Raw genomic sequence first — 26,420 nt, 5'->3', positions numbered from 1 at the left:
TCCCTATGGGAATACGCGCTATTAGATACCTAAGCTTAGGTAGGGAAATATGCGTTGTTTGGTATTTTAATCCATAAAAAACATTTATCCATTATATAATAAATATTAAAAAATTAATATGTGAGAAGTTTTATACCTAAGCTTAAGTTGCCGTCGCCAAACAATTTTCAAGATATTAATAAGTGTAAAATTAAATACTCATAAATAGTACTAGAAATATAGAGTTTTATAAAAATTATGGGGTTGTCATGACCACCATATAGCTCTCCCACTTCCTCCACATACTCACTTTCTCTTGTTCTCTCTCTCTCTCTATATATATATATATATATATCATAGCGGCGACGGGGGCGATTGTTGGTGGTGGAGGCGGCGTCTAGTGGTGTAGATTATTGATATAAAAGCAATTGATGTAAGTAGTTAATGGAGATTTTTCTAAAAAAGTAAAGGACTACTTGTGTAATTTAATCATTAAGGGTATTTTAGAAATTTCCCTCATGTCACTTTCAACATGGGGGCTATTTTTTTTAAGTATAGAAGTATAGATATGTATGTATACCGACCAAGGTTACCTGCGAGTTCACTCAAAACAGTGGTTACGAGTGATGATATTGATCGCCCAGGAAGTATAATGTATATTTTAGGCCCAAATTATAATATATATTAGCTTATCAGACCTCAGCCAAGCCCAACACGGGTACATTATAGGTGGTTTCAAAATATATGTTTTACAAATTTCATATTAAGGAAATTGAAGTCTTATATCAGGAGGATTTGTTTGTTTTTTCTTTGAACCTCCAGCAAAAACTTTCTTGAGCTAGAATTGTACCCAAAAACCAAATGTCAAGACAACTTGCTTTGGTAGATCAATCCCATTTTTTCCCCAATCGCCATCAGGTTCATACTGATTAATCAAATCAGTTAATCATGGTCATTTGTGGAAAAATATATAAGTTTTCCAAAACGCTAATGCTCAAACTAATGCAAAGTTCCCTCATTTGCAATTCATACCGGAAGAATATATGTGTAATAATTTTACCCAAAATGAATAAGTAACTGCTCAGTGCCGCCTTCCGCGGGTTTTGAGCCCCAATACCTCGACGGTGTATGGGGGAGGTTAAGATGTAGGCAGACCTTACCTCTACCAAAGTAGAGAGGCTGCTTCCAGTTTCTACCTAAATGGTAGAAAAGGCCCTCCAACCTTTGCATGGGATGAGGATCGAACCCATGACCTCTGTCTCCAGAGACAAGGGTGTTTACCACTGATCCAACCATGCTGCTTTTTACCCAAAATGAATACTACCGTGAATTTCATATCAAGTCACCCTATGGACAGTTTAAGTTTAGTTTATAGCTTTTGGTAGCAATCTAAAAAGTAAAGAAGTTACCTTCAAATTGGTTGACAGATCTCCAACTTTTAGAGTCTTTGATAGCCGTAACTTGTGGTAGCCACATTGGAGTATTTTACACATAATGCAGTTAGAAGACATCTTAAGTTTCTTGTTCAAAAACGATAAAGAAAAGAAAGGGTGAAAGAGGTGAATCAAAGACCACCCGAATAACAAATGACTGAATGAGCACAAATAGTAAGTATATTAAAGGGGTGATAATCATTAACCAGAACTAAAATGTACGGGTTATTATTTCGTGTGTAAAACTTTACTAGAATATCCGGGGTTTTTTTTTTTTTTTTTTGAAAACTTCATCTGAAAATACGGATATCTGATTTTTGGATATTTCGAATTCGGATCTTTTCAACACCCCTGCTGGTTGTAATGGACAATTCTCTGAATTGTTGTCAGTATTGCGTGTTGTTACTATCTGTTTTCCTAAAAATATACATTGAAAATTTGTATATCTAACGTTTATTAAGTAAATTCCATTGTCGTTGTTTTGTGTTATAATTGTTTAGGCTGCGGATCAAAAGCCTGTTGGACCTGACTAGTACTACTCTTGTTAACAACATGCTCCTATGTGGAATTGATAATCGTCGTGTTCTCAAGATGTTCCACGTGAAGAAGATAATGACCGTTGGGGAGATGAAAAAACAAATCAAACAGAACTCTTGGGCTTTTATGTGACCTCATTTCTAAGATAATCATGTATTACTTAAAAGTATATCTGTCTTGTGGTTTCGTTTGTGTCCGTTAATATGTAACCTCATTTTCATCAGATAGGTCTGCGTTTTGGTGGTTTCGATTGTATATGGATATTTTTGAGTTGAAATTCACCAAAATTTTAGCATGCGTATTCTTTATCTGAGATGCTAAGTGAATTAGGTATGGATTTTATATATTTGCTTTTATTTGTATTGTTTTCGTAGCTCATGAGCATGTGCATATTATGCTTTATCATCTTAGGTTTTAAAGTCATGTGTTCATGTTATATTCGTTTATTAGATTTTTATCTATCAAGACCACTCTAAATTCTTCTTCTGGGATAGTATCCACCTCTCACAAAAAGGGTGTAATATCTTTGTAAACCAAATTATACCTGAGTTGGTGAAAAGTTTGTTCTAAGAGTATCTGATGAGATCATTTGTAAATGTTAAGATAATGGACCATATGTTTGATCCAAGAATCTGATTATATATAAATATTTAGTTATTATTGCTAAAAAGTAAAAACTCAACATGCTTTTGAATGCTGAGATTCTTTTTTGCTCTTTAAGTCTAGTACTGTTATTTTATTTTCGCATATGTTTGACTATGTTTTCAATTTTGACCATGTTGACTGTACAAATTCTTTCAATGCTTGCCATATGAGGAGATAGAAGTTATTTTGAATTAATTTGATCTCACTTATGTTTGTATCTTTTTGTATTAGATCTAGGTTACCAATTGATCATAGCTCAAGTGGTACTCACACTAGCAAAACACATGGCTCATTATAGGGACTTTTGGAAGCTAAGAAAGTTTTGGGTTGAAACTCTGCCTCCAACGTGTTTTACTATGCTAGGAGAGTTGCCTGGAGCTATTGCTTGCAGGGCGGAAATAGATAGCGTTTTACCATGCTAGGGGTCGCCTGGTTCAAGGGTGTCCCCGCCCATCTAAACCTATTTTGGGATACTTAAATTCTGAACGCTTCATTCACTTCGTACATAACTCACCCTTTTGATCAAAACCACGCTTACCTAATGACGATTTTTCCTGTCATTCATGATGACTATTGAATGACATATATATAGGTAGTAATTTGCATATGTAACTTAATGTTTCCCTAAGATTAGGAAAAGGAAAAAAACATTAGCATAAGTTAAGGAATTCAGTTTCAAAAAACTGAGTATCATTTTAATTACATGATACAGAGTGTTTTACTAATTATAAACACTTGTACAAATTAACTTAATAATCAAATTTGTAACTCTAAGAGAATACTCGCACTACTCAGAATCTACATGGATTTAATTTTCATTTTCTCAATAATGCCTATAGCTACTACTGTGCTCATTTTCCTCTTTGTTAATCTACTAGTCGATTCTGGTGTAGCAACCTTCACGATGCCTGCAAATGTGACAGTTCCAGCGTTCATAGCATTTGGAGACTCGATCGTGGACCAAGGAAATAACAACTACATTCCGACGTTCATTAGAGCCAACTTCCCTCCATACGGGATGGGTTTTTTGGGTGCTAAAGCAACAGGAAGATTTACAGACGCGAAGACACCTGTAGACTTGATCGGTATATATCCATCCAACTAGAACTTTATGCAAACAAATTAATAAATGTAACTCATAAGTGACATATATAAGAATGAACTACACATTTGGATATATAGACGCCCATTTGATAGTTCTTCTAATTTGATTTCAGCTGAGAAAGTATTAGTTAAGGAGTATGTACCACCATACCTAGATCCGTTCATCGAAGACCAAGATATGATCACCGGTGTAAGCTTTGCCTCAGGAGCTACTGGATATGATCCACTAACATCTACCATAAATGTATGCATTATGATAACTATAACTTCCTACATACTTCAACACTTATAAATGCTCATCTTCATTGTAATATCATTTCCGTGTTTTGCTGTGAAAATGAATCAGATGGCTGTACCAATGGTGGATCAGCTGCAAATGTTCGAAAATTACATTAGAAGACTTGAAGTATTGGTCGGTAAATCAGGGACGGAAAACATATTATACAACAGTTTGTTTTTGGTGGCTGCGGGAAGTGATGATTTCGTCCTTAACTACTTCTCGGCCTACCCGATGAGGAAACTTGAATACGATATACCTACTTATGCTGATTATGTCGTATCAAGAGCTTCATCCTTTGTACGGGTAAACATATCCCCTCTTTGGTTCATGTGAGAGAATCTGTTTTTTTTTCTTTCTTTTTTTTTGGTAAAAGGCTACCCGATTAAGTGTATAAAATGTGGTGTTATATAGCAGGTAAAAATGTTATGCTGATTTTTGTGTTTGCTTATTTTGTTTAAGACGCTACATGGACTTGGAGCACGAAGAGTAGTTGTTCTTAGTTTACCACCAATTGGGTGTATGCCTACTTCAAGAACTTTTGGTGGCGGTGGGAAAAATAGATCATGTTCAACACTTTATAACAGAGCAGCAAAGCACACTAACAAGAAACTTGCTGCTGAATTCGAGTCACTTAGGTCCAGAGATCCTCCAGTCAAAGTCATTTTTGCTGATATTTACAATCCTGTATTGGACATAGTCAATAATCCACAATCCTACGGTGATTTATGATCCATTTTTACTCTTATTTCCTTCTTAGACTTCTTTTTTTTTTTATAATTAAAATTATTATTGTATTTTAGGGTTTGAGATTGTGGACAGAGGTTGTTGTGGTACCGGAAAGGTAGAGGTGAGTTGGATGTGTAATGAATTTGCCCAGACATGCTCAGACATCTCTAAGTATCTTTTTTGGGATAGTTTTCATCCAACGGAAAAGGGTTACAGGGCCATTGTCGAAAACGTACTCGAAAGATATGTGAAGGATGCACTCGAGATCTGGTGACCCGACTTGATCACCCAGTCATGGTCTTCCTGTTTGCAACAAATAAGATCCAACCCATTTATGCTCTTCTCTTATCACTTTCGGATTTAGGTTTCCAAATAAGTCAATCTTAAACTTTCCTTAGTGTCTATGTAAAGTAAATTTGTGACATTTTTTATTATATGGATCATTGGTGCTCATAAGGTCATCATTAGAGTAACAGATTTCGATCACTGTGTTATGTCATAGAAATTTTCGACGACATTTTAACCTGAAACAGCTAGATCAAGAAATGTTCATGTGGTGTTTGGGTGTTTGTTTAAATTAATTACCAGTTTTGTGCATATAAATTGGATGCTCCTAATCCCATTCATCATGTTTCAAACTAATTACAATTAGAGGCTACTTGACTAGATACATGTAAACTATTTAGCCATTTGGAATCAATGCAATAAAGTGGAAGCATGAAATGCATCTCTATAACCGAAGCTATAGAAAAGAAAGAGTGGTATGGCATTTTTCAAAACGATCAATTGTATTGCCGTTAACCAATACAAGGAAGTCAGTTTATTATAGTGACAGCTCGTTCACATAGAAGTCGTTTGGTTATAATCATTTCTACATGAAGTCAATAACTTCTGCAGAAGTGTATTCTACGTCTACTTGCTGCTAACAACAAATGGACTACGCACTCTATACTTGCCATTCGACCAAGTAATTGCCCCAAAATTATCTCCACTCAATTTACTATCGGACTTGAAGATCACTTGGTAAGTTATTTCATTCTCACTTTCTGTGAATTTCAACTTATGCGGTACTACTTTGACCTCGAGCCCATTTGGGGCTTCCACTGATGCAGTATAGGTTGTATCTTCATTATCAACATTAGTAACTTTTCTGCTTACTTTTCTCTCTTTCCCATTAAATTTGGAAATTGCGATTGATGGATAGTTCATATTGGAAATTAGATTCTTGTTAGAGTTACTGGGGCAGGTAAAATCTGAAGGAACGGTAGATGAGATTCTTTTAATTGTATCAACATTGTAGCCAACGTTACATAAATAATGTAGATACTCAATAATTTCGGTTTCATAAACAAGGCCTGGTTGCAATGGATCCGATGTAACTTCCCCTGCACCGAAATCATATGGTGTAGCGATTGAACCAGAGTTTGTTGTTATTGGCTTCTTGATATTGTTTGTTTGACTTGCTGTTTTTGAAAATTGCAATGTATATTTTTACGAGTTTAGTTAAGTGTATGAAATATAGTTCAAGTTATGAGATATATATGAAATTTTGAACCTGTTGTCATGAGTGCTGATCTGATAGCTGCCGGGCTCCAATCTGGGTTCTGAGATTTGATCATGGCAGCGAGGCCAGAAACATGTGGGCAGGCCATGGAAGTTCCTGAAAGTATGTAGAAAAGTGGAGATTTTTTGCCTGCTAGTTTTACTACCGAGTCCTTGTCAGGCCATGAAGCAAGAATGGCCACACCTGGTGCTGCAACATCAGGCTGCATGGTAATTTGATCATTAAAATTTAATTTAACTGGAATTTTATATTGCTATTATTAATGATACTTATTGAGATTTTGCATAAGATAAAAGTGACCTTGCCTTGAGAACATCTGGTGTAGCAAATGAAGGACCCCTAGCAGAGAAGTAGGCCACTACAGGCGCTGGCTTATATTGTGTCACTGATACAGTTGGTAAGATAGTTGCCGTTGGTTTCCTTTACATATTTACTCAAAATGGTTAACCATGGATTCTAGGGGTAAGTGAGGTAAATTGTAATAATTCAGGTTAATATTCACCTTGCGGTGCTGGCATAAGATATAAGCTTTTTCCCATCATTTCGACTAACTGCAGCCAAGGGAAACGATCCAGCAGAGGAAGCCACTGCTCTTGCTTCATCACTAATAAATACCATCCCGATTGCACCAAGATTCATAACGCCTGCTAGCTTTTGTTTTGCTGAGTATAACCCCTCTTCATTCTCACAAAGAACAATGTTGCCTTTAACTTTCTCTCGATCTAACGCACGTGGTATGCAGTTTCTGAAGACCTCCAATGAGATTAGCTAAGCAAAGTGAAAGAGTAAAAGTAAAGGTGGCAACCTGACCCACTTAATTTATAAATGGATAGGTTTGGGTTAGGTTTTGTTTTTGACAGTCAAGCTGGTAGAATTATAAAAAAAGTATAGTTAAAACAGAAATGGGTCAAATGGGTAAGAAAGTGCCTACAGTTGACCGTATAAATCTTCTTAACAAAATAAAGAAAAATAAAATTTTTGTTATTGTTTTATTCGAAATGAAGAAGTTTCGGACAAAATGGTATTTTGGGTCAATCCAAGTTGACGAGACCCATACCAAGATTACTTTCACCGCCTTGCTACCTAACCCCATTTGCCACCTCTACATAAAAGGTGAAGACACCATAGAGAAAAATTTTTGAAAATTTACTTTGCATCAATTTCGTCATAGGTACTAGAGTTTCTTTTGGCTGCATTTCCATATAGCAATGGGTATATTGGAGATCTTTGTAATTCACCGAAGTTGATGCCTCCGCCCTTAAGTTTAAGAGAAATTTGTGCGTGTTAGCATTTGAATGAATCAAAAATATGAACTCATTCTGAAGTTAGTGATTCGGAGGTGTTTGGGTTAACTTTTTTAAATAGCTTATTTGTATCATCTTAAAACTAATCAGCTTCTTGAAGGTGTTTGGATGAGTTTCTTTTGACCTTGTTACCCAACCCATCCACCTTACCACCTAAAATAATAGTTAATATATTAGAAAATTGAAATGATTACCTTGATCACTGTTTTGTCACCTAATACTATATCAGCCTGAAAATCCCGGTCTATTGAACTAGCTGCAACCGTTATGACCCAAGGAGCAACATTAACAACCGATTCCCTACTCGGTCCATCATTCCCTGCAGAACAAACGACAGTAACCCCTTTCTCGACTGCATGAAAGGATCCAATTGCTATAGGATCTCTCTGAAAATTTGGTCCATAACCCGGTCTTGAACCAAGAGATAGTGATAATACATCCACGCCATCTTCTATAGCATCATCAAATGCAGCCAATATACTCGATCCAAAACAGCCTCTACCTCCACAAACCCTATACGATGCGATCCTTGAACCAGGAAAACCGCCTTTTGCAGAGCCCATTGCTAGACCATAATAAGATGCATTAGATACTTCGTTACCAGCAGCTGTTGAAGCAACATGAGTCCCATGGCCATTCCTATCCCTTGGGGAGTTGAAATCACCTCCAGCTTTGTAATATCGTGCTCCTATTATTTTCCTAATAAATTTTATAATCATAAGTCTTCATTAACAAAAAAAAAAGTTCTTTTTGTTATTAGAGTGCGTCCCCGGAAAATATTTTTCTTAATGCGCAAAGGTAGCATTATAGTTGGGCAAATAGAGTAACAGGTCAAAACTCCAGATAAGTTTACTAAAGGAGATGCAACAAAATGGATGTTCGAGGTACCTGTTACAACTCGTACTTTTGAAATCGTCGCTCTCCATGCAGGTTCCTTTCCATTTTGATGGAATAGGACCAAAACCATCATCATGGAAACTCTCAGACTCCGGCCAAACTCCTAAGTTTCCATTTTTCACAACACAAAATATCAAGTATAAAGAGCATGTCACATCATGTCATATATGTTTGCGGCTTGAAAAAACATCGATTTTTATTTCGTAGTATTATTTGTTTTCGAATAGAATATAAGTCAGAGTTTTATAAGATAAATCAACTACCTGTGTCCAAAACACCTATGATAACATCTGAAGCTTCATTAAAACTGGAAATGTTGTATCTTGATCTAAAGTACTGAGGCTCTACTAAAGTTTGGTATTTTAAGAAATCCCACGAACGTGTTGTGTGAAGCTGCAAGACTGGATCCGGGAAGACAGATACAACCCCTGGTTTTCGTGCTATTTCGTTTGCCTCTTTTTGCGTTAAATGAGCAGCAAATCCTAAGAAGCTGTTTTGGTAGTTATGCACAACTGCACTCCTTTTCCTAGTTCAAGTTCAGGTATGTTTTCAATAATTCTTCCCACAATAAATGAATGCAATCAATTACACACAAATGGGTTCATTTGGGCTATGTATATTTTTAACGGGTCAAATGGGTTAAACCAACATATTTAGGTAAAAAGTAACATAATAATGCCTGGTGATCCGTACACCACCAATTTCTAACTGTACACCACTAAACATGATTCATATTATTGTACTCTATAGCACCTTAAATCATGTTTAGTGGTATATGGTTAAAAATAGTGATGTATTGATAATCACCCTAATAGTGGATGTGACTTGAGGATTTACTATCAAAATTGAAATTGGATATATCAAAGCCAAAATTCCTTTTCTTAGAAAAAAAAAAGCCACACCAAGTAATAATTCACGCATTTACTATAGACATGTTTGAGACATTCGTCCCGGTTGTGTATTTAGGCTTTTAGCAGAGTTATAAATCATACGCATTTGACTCGGCTCATTGGATATACATTCTTATCTCCGTGTTACAAAAATTAGACCCGCAAGCTATATAATATAGATGAAAAAGAATAAAAGTTTATGTCTATGTATGTGCATTGTATTACCTTGTTACTAAAGAGTTAAGAAGCAGATTATGGTTGTTCCTTGAGGCAGAAGCACTACCCATATAAACAATATAAACACCATTACTTTCTTCTGTTCCATTTGCCTTACTTTTTGTTAACAAACATGCTAGAAAAAAAATCAGGCTACACAAAACATAGAGGCTTTTCATGTTTATAACACACTTGCCTACTTCATGAGACACACATATATAATGTATATATATATACATAGAAGAACATGTGCATATAATAGTGACAGAAAGTTATGATAAAGAGAGGAATAGAAAGAAGCACTAATAAGCTAAGAAAATGTATGAAGTAGGCATCATATATAATACTAGTATAAGTAAGATGTACATTATAAAGGTTTTTTTGGTGGGTACATGCGCATGCGTATTACATATTGTAAGGTGACAATTCTCCATTGAGATTCATAGAATATTATAAATTTATCCACGAGTGAAGTTATTCAGTTTTAACGTAAAAACAAAACTAAAGTAATGACAAAGTGATTAATCATGATGTAAAAGAACTAATTCCAAATCTAATAACTTGTACATCGGCCATTTTACATAACCGTAGAACACGAAAACGTGTTTTACATTGTTATATCATATAATATTTTAAAAATAGTATTTCCCAGTATCGATCAATGATTGAGCACTAACATTACATGTGAGAGATCTTTAGTTCGAGACATGAAAAAACACTTTAAGGAATTTCACAAATAAAGTACTCCAGTAAAGCAGGTTTGAGTCCTACAGAATGGGCAAAGTTTTATCTCAATTAAATGTCGTGCTTTTGGGCGGTTAACTAGAGTTTCTCCTCCTATAAGGTATTGATGGTGAGAAAGCTCTCTAGCGCCGCCCGGTTAAGATAGCTCCTATTTTGCGAGCAAATGATCACACCTTTAAAAAAAAAAATAGTATAGGATCACATTTTTTATTTATTAGGATAACACATTATTCTTTCAGCACGGCTTAAAATTCACATCTAACAATAAATCGGTAAAAAAAAATTTTTAAAAAAGTAAAAGAAAAAAACAACCACAAGAACCGTGACACAAAAAGCATATATATATAACCCACTATTCATCGTTTGCACGTGCACAGGACCAACAAAAGTAAAATGAGAGTTTTGTAGTGGTCACTTTAAATACCTCTACCGTAAAACCATTCTGGGAATAGATAAAACAAATACATGATTTGGTAATTATGTGACATCGAAAGACGAAGAATTTGTGACAATTTGTTTAGACATTTACTATTTACGTTATATTATTGTTAACGTTAAGGTTAGGCCAAACACCTGTGATGGTAATTTGTAACAGTCATTTTGTTTTCTTCACGTTAGCAATTCGAAACGAGTATTGACATTCTCCTCTTAGGCTCGTAAAATGTCACATACATGCGTACAATGTCGTACTTTCTTGGCGCATACTTCTAGAATGACAACAAATACGATGGCACTTTTACTTTTTTTTTTTCTTTAAGTATTTTGATTTGTTAAGCTCAAAATTAAATTAGACACGTATTGTATGACAAAACAAAAATGATTATATATACATTTATTTTGGTTTATATGAAGCATAACAATGTAACATAAATTCGGGGTAGTAATCATGTCATGTTCTGGTTGATAAGTTGTGGATTGACGTATTTTCATTACCTCAAACTAACCCAACTCATTTAATAACTAATTTTGAAAATTTAACCAAAGCCAACCCAATTAATAAACAGGTGGTTGTGTAGATGTCGACTCTTGTAACCCCTGTTAAATCAAAAGCTATATGATAGAATTATAAGTTGAGGTTTTCAATATGTTTGAATCCACATAATAAACAACGAGAGAAAGTACCCGCGCGTTGCGGCGGTAAGATGGTAGGAGTGATATGTCATAGAGTGTAATAGATAAATGTCTTAACCGTATGGGTTCCGCCTTCAGAATTAAAAACTCGTCGAAAGTATATCGAATGACATCTCTAATGAAAGAGCATAAAATTTTAAAAACACCTATATTATTTTTATAATTTATCGATGTACGATTTTTGAGATAAAAATATGACCAATTTATAAACAAACATAAAATAGCTCAAAGATACACATATTAAGATAAGAAAAATAAACGATCATAATACTTAGAATCATGATATAAACTTATGATATTAAGTTGTGTTTGATAACACGGAATGATTTAATGTTGAATGATTCTATACACTGAATGGTTTAAAAATTCTAAACGAATTTGGTTATGAATGAAAAAAATATGTTTGATATCCGTTCTGAATAGGTAATCTGAATGACAAAAAATTACCATTTTAACCTTTTCGAAGACTTTCCAACATGATTCTGAATATAATTTAAATGAGCAAGAAAAAATACTATTGAAACATACAAGTCATAAACATATACAATTCATAAATAAGTAATGGAAAATCAAACATATATTAAAATACTCAAGCATTTAGTGGAAGAATGAGTTTTACTGCGATAAAATAGACAAAAAGAAAAAAAAATAGTGATCCAAAAGACTTCGATAAACAAACTATAATACAATTACCTACTAATTAATTAAAAAAATAATATAACAAACAACAACAGATTAAAAAAAAATAGGATTGAATCTGAAAAATAGAAATAGTAATAATGAAATAAAAAATTAAATATGAAAAAGTAATACATTAAATAATAGAGAAAAATGACAACAATGGATCTAGATGCGTTTGGAGATTATCTATTTCCAAAAGAAATAGATTTGACGAAAATAGTAAAGAAAAATGGCAAAAAAAAGAGATTAGTGAGAAGATCTAGATATCTTCGTGAATATGAAATAAGCAGATGGAAGGATGAGAGTAAAATGGGAAGAGTGTGAGAAAGATTCTAATGAAAAAGGGGGTGTTGAAGAAGGGTATTAGGTAAAGATTGGATAATGAATGGTTAAGAGAGGTGTTGGTAGTGGAATGGTTCAGTATATTTCTTCCCCTCATTCAGTGTTCAGACAGCCTAAACAAACATGTGGAATGCTGACCGATTCAGCATTTGGTGTTGAACCATTCCATTAAGTGAGAATCAAACAAAGCCTTAGACTTTGTATTTGTAACTTTTTTATAGATGAATGGGTTGCAAATTAAAATCAGCTCAAACTCAACTCATATATTAATCGTGTAAGTTGTGTTGACCTAATTATAACTCAAACCCATTTAGTCTCGATTTAAACCTGCTTATTTTGTATTGTGTCATAGCCGTAGGTCGTTGGTGAATTTAAACACCCCTAACCTAAATGAATAACTGACTGTTGTATCAAAATAAGATTTAATTCGCCTTTGTGTGTAACACCCCAACAAGGCGGAAACATGGGGCATTAGTAGAAAAGCTCAGCGTGACATGGAAATTAAGTAGAGTAGTCTAAATGCATTCAAGGATTAGGACAATCCATACATAATTCAAATACAATTACAAATTTCGGATCAAATAATGTACAAGGAACCCAACGCCATCAATAGTTTACAAAAATATAGATTTAAATGATGGCTAACGATCCTAGGCATAACCCATAAATGGGTGCAATGAATCACAGATCCACAAAAGTCCAAGCTCAATCCTATCACATGAAATGCAATCATCCATCATGTCTTTGATTCACTTGATTACCTGAAAAGTGTACTAAAATGCGTCAACATAAAGATGGTGAGTTCGTAGGTTTTGACTATAAGAAATAAGTGTCGGGATAACAACCGTTTAACCTTGATACGAACATAATTAGATCATTAAATAATCATATAACCTTGAAACCTTGATTTGGATCGATAAACGATCACACAACCTTGAAATCTTGATTGGGTCATTAAATGATCTCATAATTGGGATCGTTAAACGATCACCAAGCCTTGAAACCTTGATTGGATCATTTAATGAACCTCATAACCTTAATACAAACATATATAATCACATAACCTTGATTCAAAATTCAAACGAGCACATAACCTTGATAAACTAGCCAAACAATCATACAACCTTGATTTACGATTCAAACGATCACATAACCTTGATAATCTAGCCAAACAATCATACAACCTTGATTCACAATTCAAACGAGCACATAACCTTGATAAACTAGCCAAAAATCATACAACCTTGATTCACAATTCAAACGAGCACATAACCTTGATAAACTAGCCAAACAATCATACAAACTTGATTCACAATTTAAACAAGCACATAACCTTGATTAACTAGCCAAACAATCACATAAACTTGATTACCTACATAAACGAACACATAACGATCAAACGAGACCATGAAACACGATGTACACTTTTCACCCCAAAATCATGTAAAGAAAAGGGGCTACGAACCTACCTTAGCCTTAAACGTCGCTAGAAAGAGATTTAAGCGGGTGAGCAGGGAGCATAACGATTACAAACCTATTACATCAGCATCATAGCATTACAAGGTATCCTAACGATAAGGTCTAACTAGTTATACAATGCCACAATCACCGTAGGTATGTTAGAAGTGACTCTAGGATGTTTGGATACAAAGGAAGAGTTTTGGTCAAATATGTTTTAATGACTTAGCACTAAAAATCGACATGAAAATCAAAGTGTTTAGATTTGAGTTTAAACAATTTTGTTAACCTTAAAATGATGTTATAAAACTTCCCTTGAAGTTACAAGTCGATTGAATATGGAACGAAGCGAGAACTGAAAAGTATCCGGTGAGGACAGTGGAGCACGGCTCTTGTGCAGAACAAAGGTCGTGCTCAGCCTCTCAGAGGCCATGCTCCCAGTGACGAGCATAAACCCCAAGTTTACAACTAAAAACTCATTTTGACCTAACAATCGACTAAGAGAAGCTTCAAGACTCAAACTTAAACATAAATGAACATAACCCACATCACAAACTCGAGCAATAACACCAAATCTTGCTCAAATCGATCCTTAACCCATTTCAACCCTAATGGATCCCTAGTTTGACCCAAATTCATTTTTGACTTGATTCTTGACCCAAAAACACTTGAATATGACTATAAACATGATTATAAACATGAAATGGTGAAAATGAGATAGTTTTAACTTACCAAATCTTCCACCAAAGTGTCAAACCCAAAATTGACCCGAATTGAATGATTTCTTGCACTTACAAACCCAAATTTTTGATATGTTGATAAGATGATGATATAGATGAATAACCTTAACAAAATAGTGTAAGAGAATGAATGGATGGATGGGGTGGTAGTGTAAGGGATAGGGTTTGGTCATGGGAATGGGTCTAGGATATGGGTTGACCCATGGATAATCCTTAAACAATACTAACTAAATTTTACCATAAATAAATCTTGAACCTTTCATTAAATCACTAACTAAAACTACCAAACAACCTTGACTAGTCCACGAACATAATATACTTATACGATCATTAATGCACATAAACACCTGGAACACGATTATCTCACAAGCAACTCGATCATATAACACTTAATTAATATCAATTAAGTAAAAAGTACACATATTTAATAGGTCAACTAAAGTCAAATTTCGCGAATGTTATGTCGTGTACTTAAGTTATATCTAGTGCTCTAGTGTTTTTTTTTCAAGGATAATGGTAGTTCTTCATTATTAGTTTATTACTTTTAACTCATCTTCTTAATAATCTTCTAAATATCCTGAATTTAAGTCTAAGTATAATCTATTAGTTGTTTTTTTTAACCTCATCTTGTGATTGTAACATGTGAAATTATTATAGTATTAAGAAGATTTTTAAAAAGATTAATTAAAAGATTCATAGTTTTCCTTTTTCTAAATAGTGTCCATGGTTGGTGCACTTTCACTTCTTTTTCTACTTTGACGAAAGTTTATGGGGCATATTTTTTTCAAAATGAATAAGTATTACCATTATTATTTTACTTTATCCTTTTACGCGTTTGTCTTTGAATTTTATTTTATTTTTATACTTTTGTCAAAGCCATAAGGAAGAAATTAAGCTATCCAATATCCAGTGGCTAGATAACTTTTTATATTATCAAAAAAAATATTGCAATTGTTGTAATCTTTTTACTTATAAGTTGTAATAAGTAGTTAAAAGAAGTATTCATAGATTTAAGGTACAAGGCTTCCTTTAAGACGTTTTTCTATTATTCTCTTTACACAATATAATCATTAAAAGAAAAAGTAAACACAATTATTTATCTGACCAAAAGCTAAGAGACATGAGTCAAAAACGCACTAAAAATTCAATGATTTGAAATGATATGATTTTTGGATAGACCCAATTGGAAATGTTATGGCCATTTTTATTTTGAAAATTGAAGTGGTTTTGATAACTTGGTGAAATATAACCAGTGATATCATGTTAGTACACTAGTGATCTAGTGTTCCACTTTGGACACAACAGCGCTTTGGTTTGCCATTTCAAATTACCATTTTTTCTTATTATTATTTTAGTGGAAAGGTTAAGTGAAGCAGTACCTATTTTAGATAAAACAGGGGAATTATGTAAAATTCAGGGGATTTTATGTAAAATATAGGGGTATGTATATTTATCAAATTCAAATGTTTAATTTGTAACTTTTTTTAGAGTGACAGTACTTAAGCTTAGGTAAAGTCTGCAGTACAGATCATTTTCTCATTATTTTATGTCTGTAAATTATCCAATACATTATGACATTTGTCAAAATGAAATGAAATAAAAACAGAAGTTAGAGATTTAATCTCTCCCTATGTACGTTTAATCATATTGTGAGTGATTTACCGTCTTCCATAGGACATGGAATCGATCGGTAAGAAATAAATTACTCATTATTAAAACAGAAGTTGATGATACAATCTTAACAGAAGTTGATGATACAATCTTAACATATCTCTTTAATTATATTGTTAGTGATGATTTATCTTTCCTTATACTAGCACGTTACCCGCACAATGCGGCAGTTTTCGTGACGGTGACAGTGTGGTGTTGGGGGACGGTTGTTGGTGATAGTAACGGCGTCGAGTGATGTTAGATTATTGATGTAAAAATAATTGATTTAAAGGGTTAATGTGAATATTTTCAAAAAGAAAAAGACTATTGCGTTTGGTAGGAGGGAATCATTGAGAATGAAAATGTAATAAAGAATGGAAAGAGTAGGAAAGAGAATGAACATTTGAAAAGAGAATAATTACATTGTTTAGTAACAACAGAGAATCATAATAAGAGAAATATAAAAAATAAACAAATTAATATGAAATTTTTTTTTAACAAAAACTAATTATAATATCATAATATAGATAATTAAAATTAATAATTAAATACATGAGAAAAAAAGAAAAAAAAAGTAATTTGATTACATTCTCACCATTCTTCACCATTTTGGGAGGAATCATGAGAATGAAAATGATTCCCCTTCTACCTCTTCATTTTCATTCTCTTGTGTAACCAAACAAGGGAAGTGATTCTCATTTCATTTCCACCCTTTTCATTCCACCCTACCAAACACCCCTTAGTGTTATATACTTATTAAGGGTATTTTTGTTATTTTCCCATGTAATTTTTAATATTGGGCTATTTTTTTTATTATATAGGAAGTGTAATTATAAGTATAGATTGGGTATGGAACCGATTGGTAACAAACCAAAATGAATAAGTTATCCATTAGAATTTAGATTTTCTACTAACATGGATTAATATGACGCATGTTTTTCTATAGTGCGTCACAAGTGACAAATGGACATGGTTTATTATGAGTAGCAGAGTAGATGCATTTGGGTTTGAGTCGTACAGTATTTCATACAACTCCAATTAAACAAGGAAAATGGTTGATAGATCTAAAATATAAACCTAAAGATATGTCTAATAAATTAAATGTTTGATATATGTATCATGGGTTTTCTCTTTTCAAATCTTAACCATTCATCATATAATGTGCCATCATCTTATTTGAAGCCTAAATATAATGTGCCATCATCTTATTTGAAGCCTATCTTTAGGTATATCAATTAAGCATGTTAATTATTATCCACATTAAACAAATATGAAGAATGTATTTTAAAAGAAAACGGCTCAAACAAGAAACTAAAACTATACTTTTGATCCAAAAACAATTTAGATTCGTTATAAAAATCCATATTCAGATTCGACCCAGCCCACAATAAGATGTTACCCAACAGGCCAACACTTCCAAATTCAACCTAGTATTTATATAAAGAAAATAGGGTAGACAACCAAAAATTATTTCAAACAAGCTTTTTCTATTTTTCACAAAAATATCCACAAAATCGCAATATCACAAGGAGGCCTTGCAACGCATTCTACTCAGGTACTTGGTAAGCAACGTGGTTTGGAACGTTGTTTGAATCTGTGGTAAACATCATGTCCTCTGAAGACGGAAGTCAAAGGTTCAATCCTCATCCTAGAAGGTAGAACCTCGGAGCACCTCTCTACCTAGGTAGAGGTAAGGTGTGTCTTCTTCTTAACCACTTCCATACATCGTCAAGGTACTGAGACCTAAAAACTTGTGCAGCAATATACATTTCCTTTCTTTTTACTCAGCTGACTTGGTAATGATGACAACATTTTAAGTGATCTCAATTGTAGACAGAGATGGCATTAGGTCGACATCCAAGTTAAAAGATTTGGTCTCAAGTGATTATGTTGCAAACTCCCTAGCCATCTCCTAAATAAAGACAATAATTCAACAGGTGTACTTGGAAGGTTGCACTATGCGTATCTCTCCATTTAAAGGTTGTACTTGGAAGTTGAAACTGATCCTAGTAATTGGAATTTAGCTCACTGCTTCCTTTTATACGAGTAATCATAGTGTACAGTGTGCTACACGAGTTATGTAAAGAACAAAAATTTAGCTACTTCCAAATGGCAAATTTTGTTTAATACGCTTTTAACTAAAAACGTTGCAGCATATAACCACAGGCTCCCAGCTGATAGATCCAGAACAGCCAAAGATTACCTGAGGCAGTCAAAGATTATTAAACCTAAAATCCCCAACTGATCTCCCAACAAAAAGAGCACATGGCAATTGAGAAAATAAATTTCCATTGTATACCTGCACTGCTGTAGTATACAGAATTACGGAGACGAAACAATTAGAATATTTCTTTGCTTTTCATTTGATCATACACAGAAGTAAACACGGGTATACAATCAATTAAGGATACACTACGCTTACGGACTAGATACTGCCATAAACAGACATAATCGACCATATAATCTTTTTCCTCTTAAATTCCACCAAATAATTTGATCTACCAATAAAAGAAGCCATTCTTGTATTACAATAGTCAGATCCACCACAAGCCATTTCAAGGAGAGATTTTTCGCTATCAATGCCTCCTACATCAAGCAACATCAGCACACTACCATAATTCATGCTCTCCACAACTATAATATGAAATGGCTACAGACAAAAAAATTTACACTATCTGATGAGGTAAAGATTACGGCCTTTAGTGATTTGATTAGTTCTAAGAAGCAGGATATCGATGCAAAATTTTGACTACAATTACCCAGATTAGCCTTTCTATCAGAACCTAACAAAAACAGGTCAGGTGAGAGCATTTGACAGTCTTTTTCCCACTTCTTCACATGTGGAGTACCAAGTGGCACCTTCCATAAAAGAATTTCAGATAACTAACAATGAGTTCTGGCCTTTTTTTCTTTATGACCTACCTACTAGAGTAAGAGGGAGAAACCCAGATCATCCCATGCAATAAGTGGGTCAAATTGCTATTTGCTATATCGAATATACATTATTATATTTCCCAAACATCCAATCTAATATCAGGTTGGCGTACTCAGTTTTGGACTTTTAATAGCTAATTACTAATCTGTGATAGTCATCGACACCATTTGCATTTTATAGTTTATTCCAGATGTGATCTTAGATGTTCACTTACACTAAGTCTGTATCAGTGGAAACCTTGCTTCCTGGTATAGACTGTTAGATTCATACAGCTTTTCTAAGCTGACACAGACTAATAATACTTACCAGATTCAACAAATTCAATGGCAGCACTTTCTAGACACTACACCCCATTGGCCCATTAACAGATATTGTTTAAATCCAACCTTCAACATTAAATGTTGTAGCATACACTGGTGTGATTACCAACATGTTCGACCTTATGATTATGTTTGTCAATGCCTATTATTCATTGGCTCTGCTCAGGACTCAGGTGTAATGGTGTATTAAACGTAATTGAATCAACCCATAACTATAATGTGAATATGTGATGCAACTTACTATCAATCAAACATGCGAATAGCCAATACACTGCTACTTTTTGTCCTTCACAAATTAAATTCGAGACCTGAGTCCCTGACAATTTCGTGTTACAAGATCTTTCACCATCAACATTAAGGACATCCATGAACTACAACTTTCACCTTCTGTGAAGGCCGAAATAAACAACTGTGCTATGCTTATAGTTAACTTTTACTGTATTGAAACTCAAAGTGACCATTTTGTCGATGCAAAGTCTATTTTATCTCTAAAGGGTCAAAAGACGCAAAGTGTATTGAAATTTCAAAAATACAAAACCCACCTAAATCGTCTTATCCCAATAATCAGATTACAATAGTAATAACGTAAGTAATGATACTCAACACGTTAACTATTTACAACACTCAATAACTCAAACAAAAAGGAGAGTCCACCATAATTAGATCCAACCCATTTGACGCTATGCATTTATACTTTACCTCGCCCTATTTACACTTCTAATTAGACCATAACTCTGACACCTCTATTTGAACTCTAAAACCACAATGAATCCAGGACTTCCACATATTACATATCCTTTCATAATAACAAATTCATCTTCAAGTATTTTAGACATGCAGTCTTAAATCGCATCCCATATAGGTATGTGATGCAAAGATATGGACTCCACAAATCAAGTATTTTAGCCTAAAATCTTCACATGCAGTCTTTCATAAGTTTATTAGAGTTGACTAATTCAAAATCAGAAGTATACAAGTAGTTTCAATACAAAACCGTCACAATGAGTAACAATGATGTGCAATATCAAAGAAATTTGGTGTCTTTCTTTTCTTGAAAGGTCAAAAACTCTAACACGAACCCTTTGATTCTGCTATATTGTATTTATAATTTATCTACCAACCTGCAGCTCTTAAATTAACACCAAAGAAGTAAAACATATGAGTTTCATGCTCATACATTAAACAGCAAGATAATATAATATTAAAGAAGACGGGAGTAATGCAAACATAAGTAAACTTAGAATGAAAAAGGTCAAATGGCCGCGACTCGTATATCCCCAAAGTTTCTGAAATCATATTTGACCACCTAGTATCTCTATAAAAGAAATTAAACGATTCATGTTGGATCAAAGATGCATTAGATTAACCAGACCTATTGTGACCCGAATCAAAAGATTATGTTCTGACCTGTTACCTGACCAGCAAATATTCGCACCTCTAGAAATTAACCAGAATAAATTAGAGCATCAAAAAAATCATGTCTTTCTGCTTCTTTTTATCAAAAAGTCACGCATTAACAACAAGGTTTCAACTTTCACCTAAGCAGTGCACTACTTATTCATCTACGGGCGTTAAATTCAAATACAAAAATACTTAAACAAGCAAATAAAAGAGTCGTCGAAAATGAGATCACAACCTATGATTTCTTAGCAACCGCATCCTCTTCGTTCATCTTCTTCTCCCACCTCCTCTTCCGATAATCCGCAAGCATTTGAGGCATTTTCTTCATCAACTCAGCAGTATTAGCTCGTTTCTCAGCCGATATTCTATCACATTTATGTCCTTTCCTTTTAGTCCTCATTTCTTTCCTTTCCGGATCATACGGCCAATCTTGTCCAGCTAACAATACTTCTTTACGCAAACGGGCCCTACGTCGAGCACTAATTCCTAACGGCTTCCACGCGCCGAGTTCCCAATAACCCCAAACCCCCTTTGAAAGCTCATCTTTGTATTTTACCAATTTATCACGCCATGGATATTGAAACTCTCCAACAGCTTTTGCAACATTTTTTATTGAATTTCCAGCCATTTTTTTTATTTTTTATTTTTAGATCCTGTCAGTTTCATTCATAACGGATAATTAAAATGTTATAATAAATTAGGATCATATAACAAACAACATTCATATATACATATATAGATACATTTATATATAGATGTAAAATAAAAAAAAATGAGAGAGAGAGGGAGAGAGATGCTTAACTGGAAACGGAAATGAAATATGGAAATGAAGAGAAAAACTAAACCCTAGAAACAGAGGATCAAAGCAGCAAATGGGGGTTTTCTGAACATAAATATTACATTTTCAACCCAAAACTTTTTGTGTGCTCCACTTTACACATTTTAAATTTTAATACAGGCTATTAACGAGTCGGTTTTAAATTTTAATGGGATTTTTTTAGTTATTAAGTCAAGTTCGCCAATGGGTTAAAACCACAGCGGCATTTGGAAGTCTTGCAATGATGCTTGAATCTTGGGAGACCAGGGTTCGAGTCTAAGCAGGCGAGATTTTACTTTTAATTTAATGGCATGCCTTCTATAACAGTTAAATTGGTGGGTTTTTCTTCCTTAGTGGTCCCTGACTTCGTAGACCGGTCGCTAGTGAGTGTCTGCACGTATGGATGTAACGGCTAGCCGTCCCGTGATACGAACGTTAAAAAAAAAACTCAAGTTCAGTTTGTTTTAGTCTAACTTTGTCAAGCTCGAAATATTCAAATTCGGGTTTATAAATACTTGGCTTGAGTAGTTGATATTAACGAGTCAGGTTTTCTAGCTTTTGTTTTTAGGGGTTATTTATATGAGCTTAAATGCATAAGTTCCTACAAAATAAGTTTTGCCCAAGCAGCTTATTAAAGGATATATTTGGGATTTTTAACATCCCTTATTAACAATGTGATGATATACCTATATGGAGCTCTAGCTCTCTACCCGAAGCAGAATACGAAGTCACCTTCACACAGGTAAAATCACTTGTATATATATCCAGAACGGAGCTCATCCTCCGCCCAGTACAATCAATTCGGGGCCCAAGGTAGCAATTACCCAGCTCCAAGGAGACATACAAGATCGGATATAGATCCTCTCCATGATTATCTGATTAAACAATAATATTAAGCTCCGAACATATCGGACACGGTTTATACAAGATTACAGTCAATCTCCTCAAAGAAGGAAATAAGATATTCTCAAAGGAGGAAGAGATTTAACCTAATTTTCTTACCCTCCTCTCCAAGTCATTTACCCTCTATATAAATAGAGGAAGAAGCCATACGGCACACGAGACAACACATCATATACACGATACATTCAAAATACAATCACCATAGTTTATTCGACCTCCAGATAAACCCCAAAACAAATCCCATAAACCCCAAGTCGTATACAAACGGCTTGGGATCAACAAACGATACACGTAAAGCGGTCTACGACCCTCTGACCGGAAGGCAATCGCCAACAAAACACCACCGAAACCTTCACCCCGCACTCACGCCTCCGATTAAGCCATAGTGCGATTATTTGATCAAACAAATTGGCGCCAAAGCGAGTCCGTAATAGGACTACTAGGTCAATATCAGGACAAGTCCATGCCAGGATCACAAAGCCAAGACCAGGGTGGATTCATCCTAGGATCGCTAGATATAAGCCAGGACAGACCCGAGTTGGTACCACCGAATAAGGACCGGGGTAGTCCTTTAGCAAGGTCGCCTGGCCAATACCCAGATAAAGTTACAAAAGGGTCACCCTGTCAAAGTAGGGGGTGCATGAGATAAGGAGTCCCGAGCTGAACGGTCTCATGGTGAGACTACAAGGCCAGAAACGGAAAGAATTCGAATTTGATACCCCAAGGTCCAACCGGGATAAGTTTCTAAAAGGATCACCGGTTCAGGTCTTTGGCAAAATCTCTGTAGGATCGATGAATCAAAATAATACGGGGGCAATATCTCGGGATAGGGACAACCTGATGTCCAGAAACCCCCGGAAGACAGACCAGAATGAACAGAGTCACACCCTTGGCAACACGGAAAGGATTCACATGGCCAGTTCTCCGGACGGTGTATTCCCCACAGAAATAACCAACAAATCTGGGGAAAAGATATCCGCGCTAATAGACAAAGGGATCACCGATGCTTACGTACAAGCCAACTACGATGTCTTATGTGCGATAATAAGACGCTTGAGAGAAACTGGTCAAGTGTACGAACCAAAGCCTGTGGCCCCGATCGAAAGGGAGGCACAGAACGAAGCAATATGGAATCCCTCCGTGAGGTAAAACTCCCAGGTTTTACAGGAAAGCGACCAAAAAATCGCCGCACGACATTTGAGCCCAGCAAAAACAATTGAAAAACAATTAGACCGCCCAGGCAGCAACCAAGCCCAAGAAGGGTCCGAATTAAAAACAGACACAAAACCAAGGGGCGTTCAAAGAGAAAATCCTCCTTTACCCAAGTCCGTACCTGCAGCACACCAAGCGAATGTGGGCAACTCACCTAACGAAAGCATATGGAGCCGTTTAGTAAAAATGGAAAATAAACAACACGAAAACATGTATTACGTACAATGGTGAAGGGGACCCGACCGACTTCTTGAATAAATTCATCAAGATTGCAGCTCGGGGTGTGAGAAATGAACAAGAAAACCGAAAAACCGGTCCGAACCGTGTGATCCGAAACCGAAAAAACCGAAAACAAAAAAACCGATGTGTAACGGTTCAGTTACGATTTTCAATATTCATTACACGCGGTTAACCGAACAGAACCGAATTTTGTTATACACCTACATAAATCATATATATGTATATTTACACATATATGTATTACATGATTACATCATTTACATATCTATTTAGCTACATTATTGTATTTGTTGTCTAAAATATTAACAGTTTTACTAACTTTTTTTCACAATCTATGATTAGTTTTGTATATTCTAAGTATTTTTCTTATATATATATATATATATATATATACTCTTTTTAGAAAAAGTTGTTAACTTTATTTAAATAATGTATCTAAAATAATAATAATATCATATAAAAGACATTTTAAGTAGTAAATCATGATATTTTTAAATAGACACTTGCATTGCATAAATATAACGTGTTAGAAAAAATTAATTCAAAATTAGATGTAATGTATATTTATTTATAAAACAATATATTAATGTAGTTAAATGTCTATTATACATAGAAAAATTAATTAATACAATGTAATTTGATTATTATAATTGAAAACTTAAACTTTATATTAGCATAACTTTAATAAATGGGTAACCGAAAATTAAACCGAAATTAACCGACTTTTTCGGATAACCGAAATTAACGGTTCAAAATTTCTAGCTAACCGAACCAAACCGAAACCCGAAAAACAGTTCAAAATTTCTAGCTAACCGAACCGTTTACAGCCATAATTGCAGCGGTTCGGAAGTGAACCCGAGAACAACTTGCCGAATTTTCTCCTATTCCTTAACAGAAAAGGCAAAAGTATGGATCCACAACTTAAACGGAGAATTCGCAAGCGATTTCGAAAATCTCAAAGCAAGGTTCGTATTACAATTTAACACACAGAAGAAACACAAAAAGACGCATATAGCGGCACATGACATAAAGCGCCAGAAAGAAGAAGCACTCAAACAATTTATAGCAAGATATACATCTGAAACCGAGGATATAAGTGGGTTGCCCGAAAGTCAGAGGATATCGGGACTCATCCATGGCCTCCGAACACTAGAATTAGTCGAACACCTAACAGCGAACCTACCCGAAACATACGATGAGCTCATAACCAAGGCCCATGCCTGGGTCAATGAAAACGAGGATACCGTTAAAAATTCGGGCATAGAAAGGGAAAGCAAAAGGATAATATTGTTGAGATTAACGAAGTCACCAAAGCACATCCTTGCAACGGAAAAGGTAGCGCAAACATTCCCGCCCTCACCCAGGTTGGTAACTAAGAAGAAAGATCATAGCAAATACTGCGACTTCCACAAAGATCATGGGCACAACACAGACTCATGTCGGAACCTCCAATGGGCCATCGAAGACGCAATAACCGCTGGGAAGCTAAAGCGTCTGGAAAGGAGCATAGACAGTAAAGATGTAGAACCCGTGGGAGGTCACCACGACGGTGTAAACTCCAGAACTGAATAAATAACCATGAAAGCCCATTCAGAAGGAGACAAAAGGAAAATAAAACCTAAAATAACGGCTAGGTTGACCTTTCTGCGGAACGGAGTAGCACTGAAGAATGGGGTACTTACACCAAAACCCCGACACCAGGCCTCTATTCAAGAGCAAAAAGCGGAGCCAAGGGTGGCGGTGCTTACTCACTAGAGCCCTCCGTAAGCAGGTTGAGGAAAATTCCGGATCACCGAGAAATAGCTAGTGAAAGCCAAAGCAGTATGGGACCTTACTATGTAAAGGCCTTCTGCCTCTTATTTTTTCAAAAATAAATTTGCTTTCAAAAGATCGATCAGAGTACGATGCGCAAAATATACATGTATACAAAGAATTTATGAGAAGTCCAGGGGACGCCCGATAACACTTCCATAAAGCAATTACGTCATACGACGACTAACATAAAACAATTACGTTACAAGGCGATTGTCATAAGACAATATATGAGCTCCAAACATAATTGTAGAAGCTCAGTTCAATTTACGGACAAAGCCTTAGCGACAAATAGATCAACAAGGCAAGTTTGAGTAATGTAATTAGGCCTTAAGGAATAAGTCTTCAAAAGGTAAAAGCCAGTAGATAGCCTGACCAGCAACAGTACCCTGCTCGTCTTCAGGTTGGTCATAATTTTCCCCACTAGTAGGGCAGTTTTAAACTTCAACAATTGGAGGG

The 26,420-nt window shown here is 34.9% G+C and overlaps 3 protein-coding genes across 3 annotated transcripts; 1 reads left to right on the top strand and 2 right to left on the bottom strand.

Annotated features, from left to right (window-relative positions):
• Positions 1-3,262: 3,262 nt before the first annotated feature.
• Positions 3,263-5,246, top strand: LOC122605972 (GDSL esterase/lipase EXL3-like). Its single transcript, XM_043778936.1, has 5 exons — positions 3,263-3,679; positions 3,812-3,942; positions 4,045-4,281; positions 4,438-4,696; positions 4,779-5,246. The coding sequence occupies exons 1-5, from the start codon at positions 3,397-3,399 to the stop codon at positions 4,976-4,978; spliced, it is 1,110 nt and encodes a 369-aa protein (XP_043634871.1). The 5' UTR covers positions 3,263-3,396; the 3' UTR covers positions 4,979-5,246.
• Positions 5,247-5,473: 227 nt separating this feature from the next.
• On the bottom strand, positions 5,474-9,783 carry LOC122605057 (CO(2)-response secreted protease). Its single transcript, XM_043777931.1, has 9 exons — positions 9,585-9,783; positions 8,733-8,995; positions 8,461-8,572; positions 7,767-8,271; positions 7,419-7,525; positions 6,771-7,013; positions 6,574-6,688; positions 6,260-6,470; positions 5,474-6,167 (listed from the first exon to the last, which is right to left on the bottom strand). The coding sequence occupies exons 1-9, from the start codon at positions 9,752-9,754 to the stop codon at positions 5,617-5,619; spliced, it is 2,277 nt and encodes a 758-aa protein (XP_043633866.1). The 5' UTR covers positions 9,755-9,783; the 3' UTR covers positions 5,474-5,616.
• An 11,251-nt stretch (positions 9,784-21,034) lies between these two features.
• On the bottom strand, positions 21,035-21,876 carry LOC122605369. The gene is made up of 2 exons (XM_043778301.1): positions 21,780-21,876; positions 21,035-21,630 (listed from the first exon to the last, which is right to left on the bottom strand). Exon 2 carries the CDS (start codon positions 21,603-21,605, stop codon positions 21,213-21,215), a length of 393 nt encoding a protein of 130 aa, XP_043634236.1. The 5' UTR covers positions 21,606-21,630; positions 21,780-21,876; the 3' UTR covers positions 21,035-21,212.
• Between the last annotated feature and the right edge of the window lie 4,544 nt (positions 21,877-26,420).

This window comes from Erigeron canadensis, chromosome 6 (genome assembly GCF_010389155.1).
Source record: "Erigeron canadensis isolate Cc75 chromosome 6, C_canadensis_v1, whole genome shotgun sequence".
Taxonomy (NCBI): Eukaryota; Viridiplantae; Streptophyta; class Magnoliopsida; order Asterales; family Asteraceae; genus Erigeron; species Erigeron canadensis.
The sequence above is the reverse complement of the archived record's forward strand: the minus strand, read 5'-3'. Positions and strand labels throughout refer to the sequence as shown.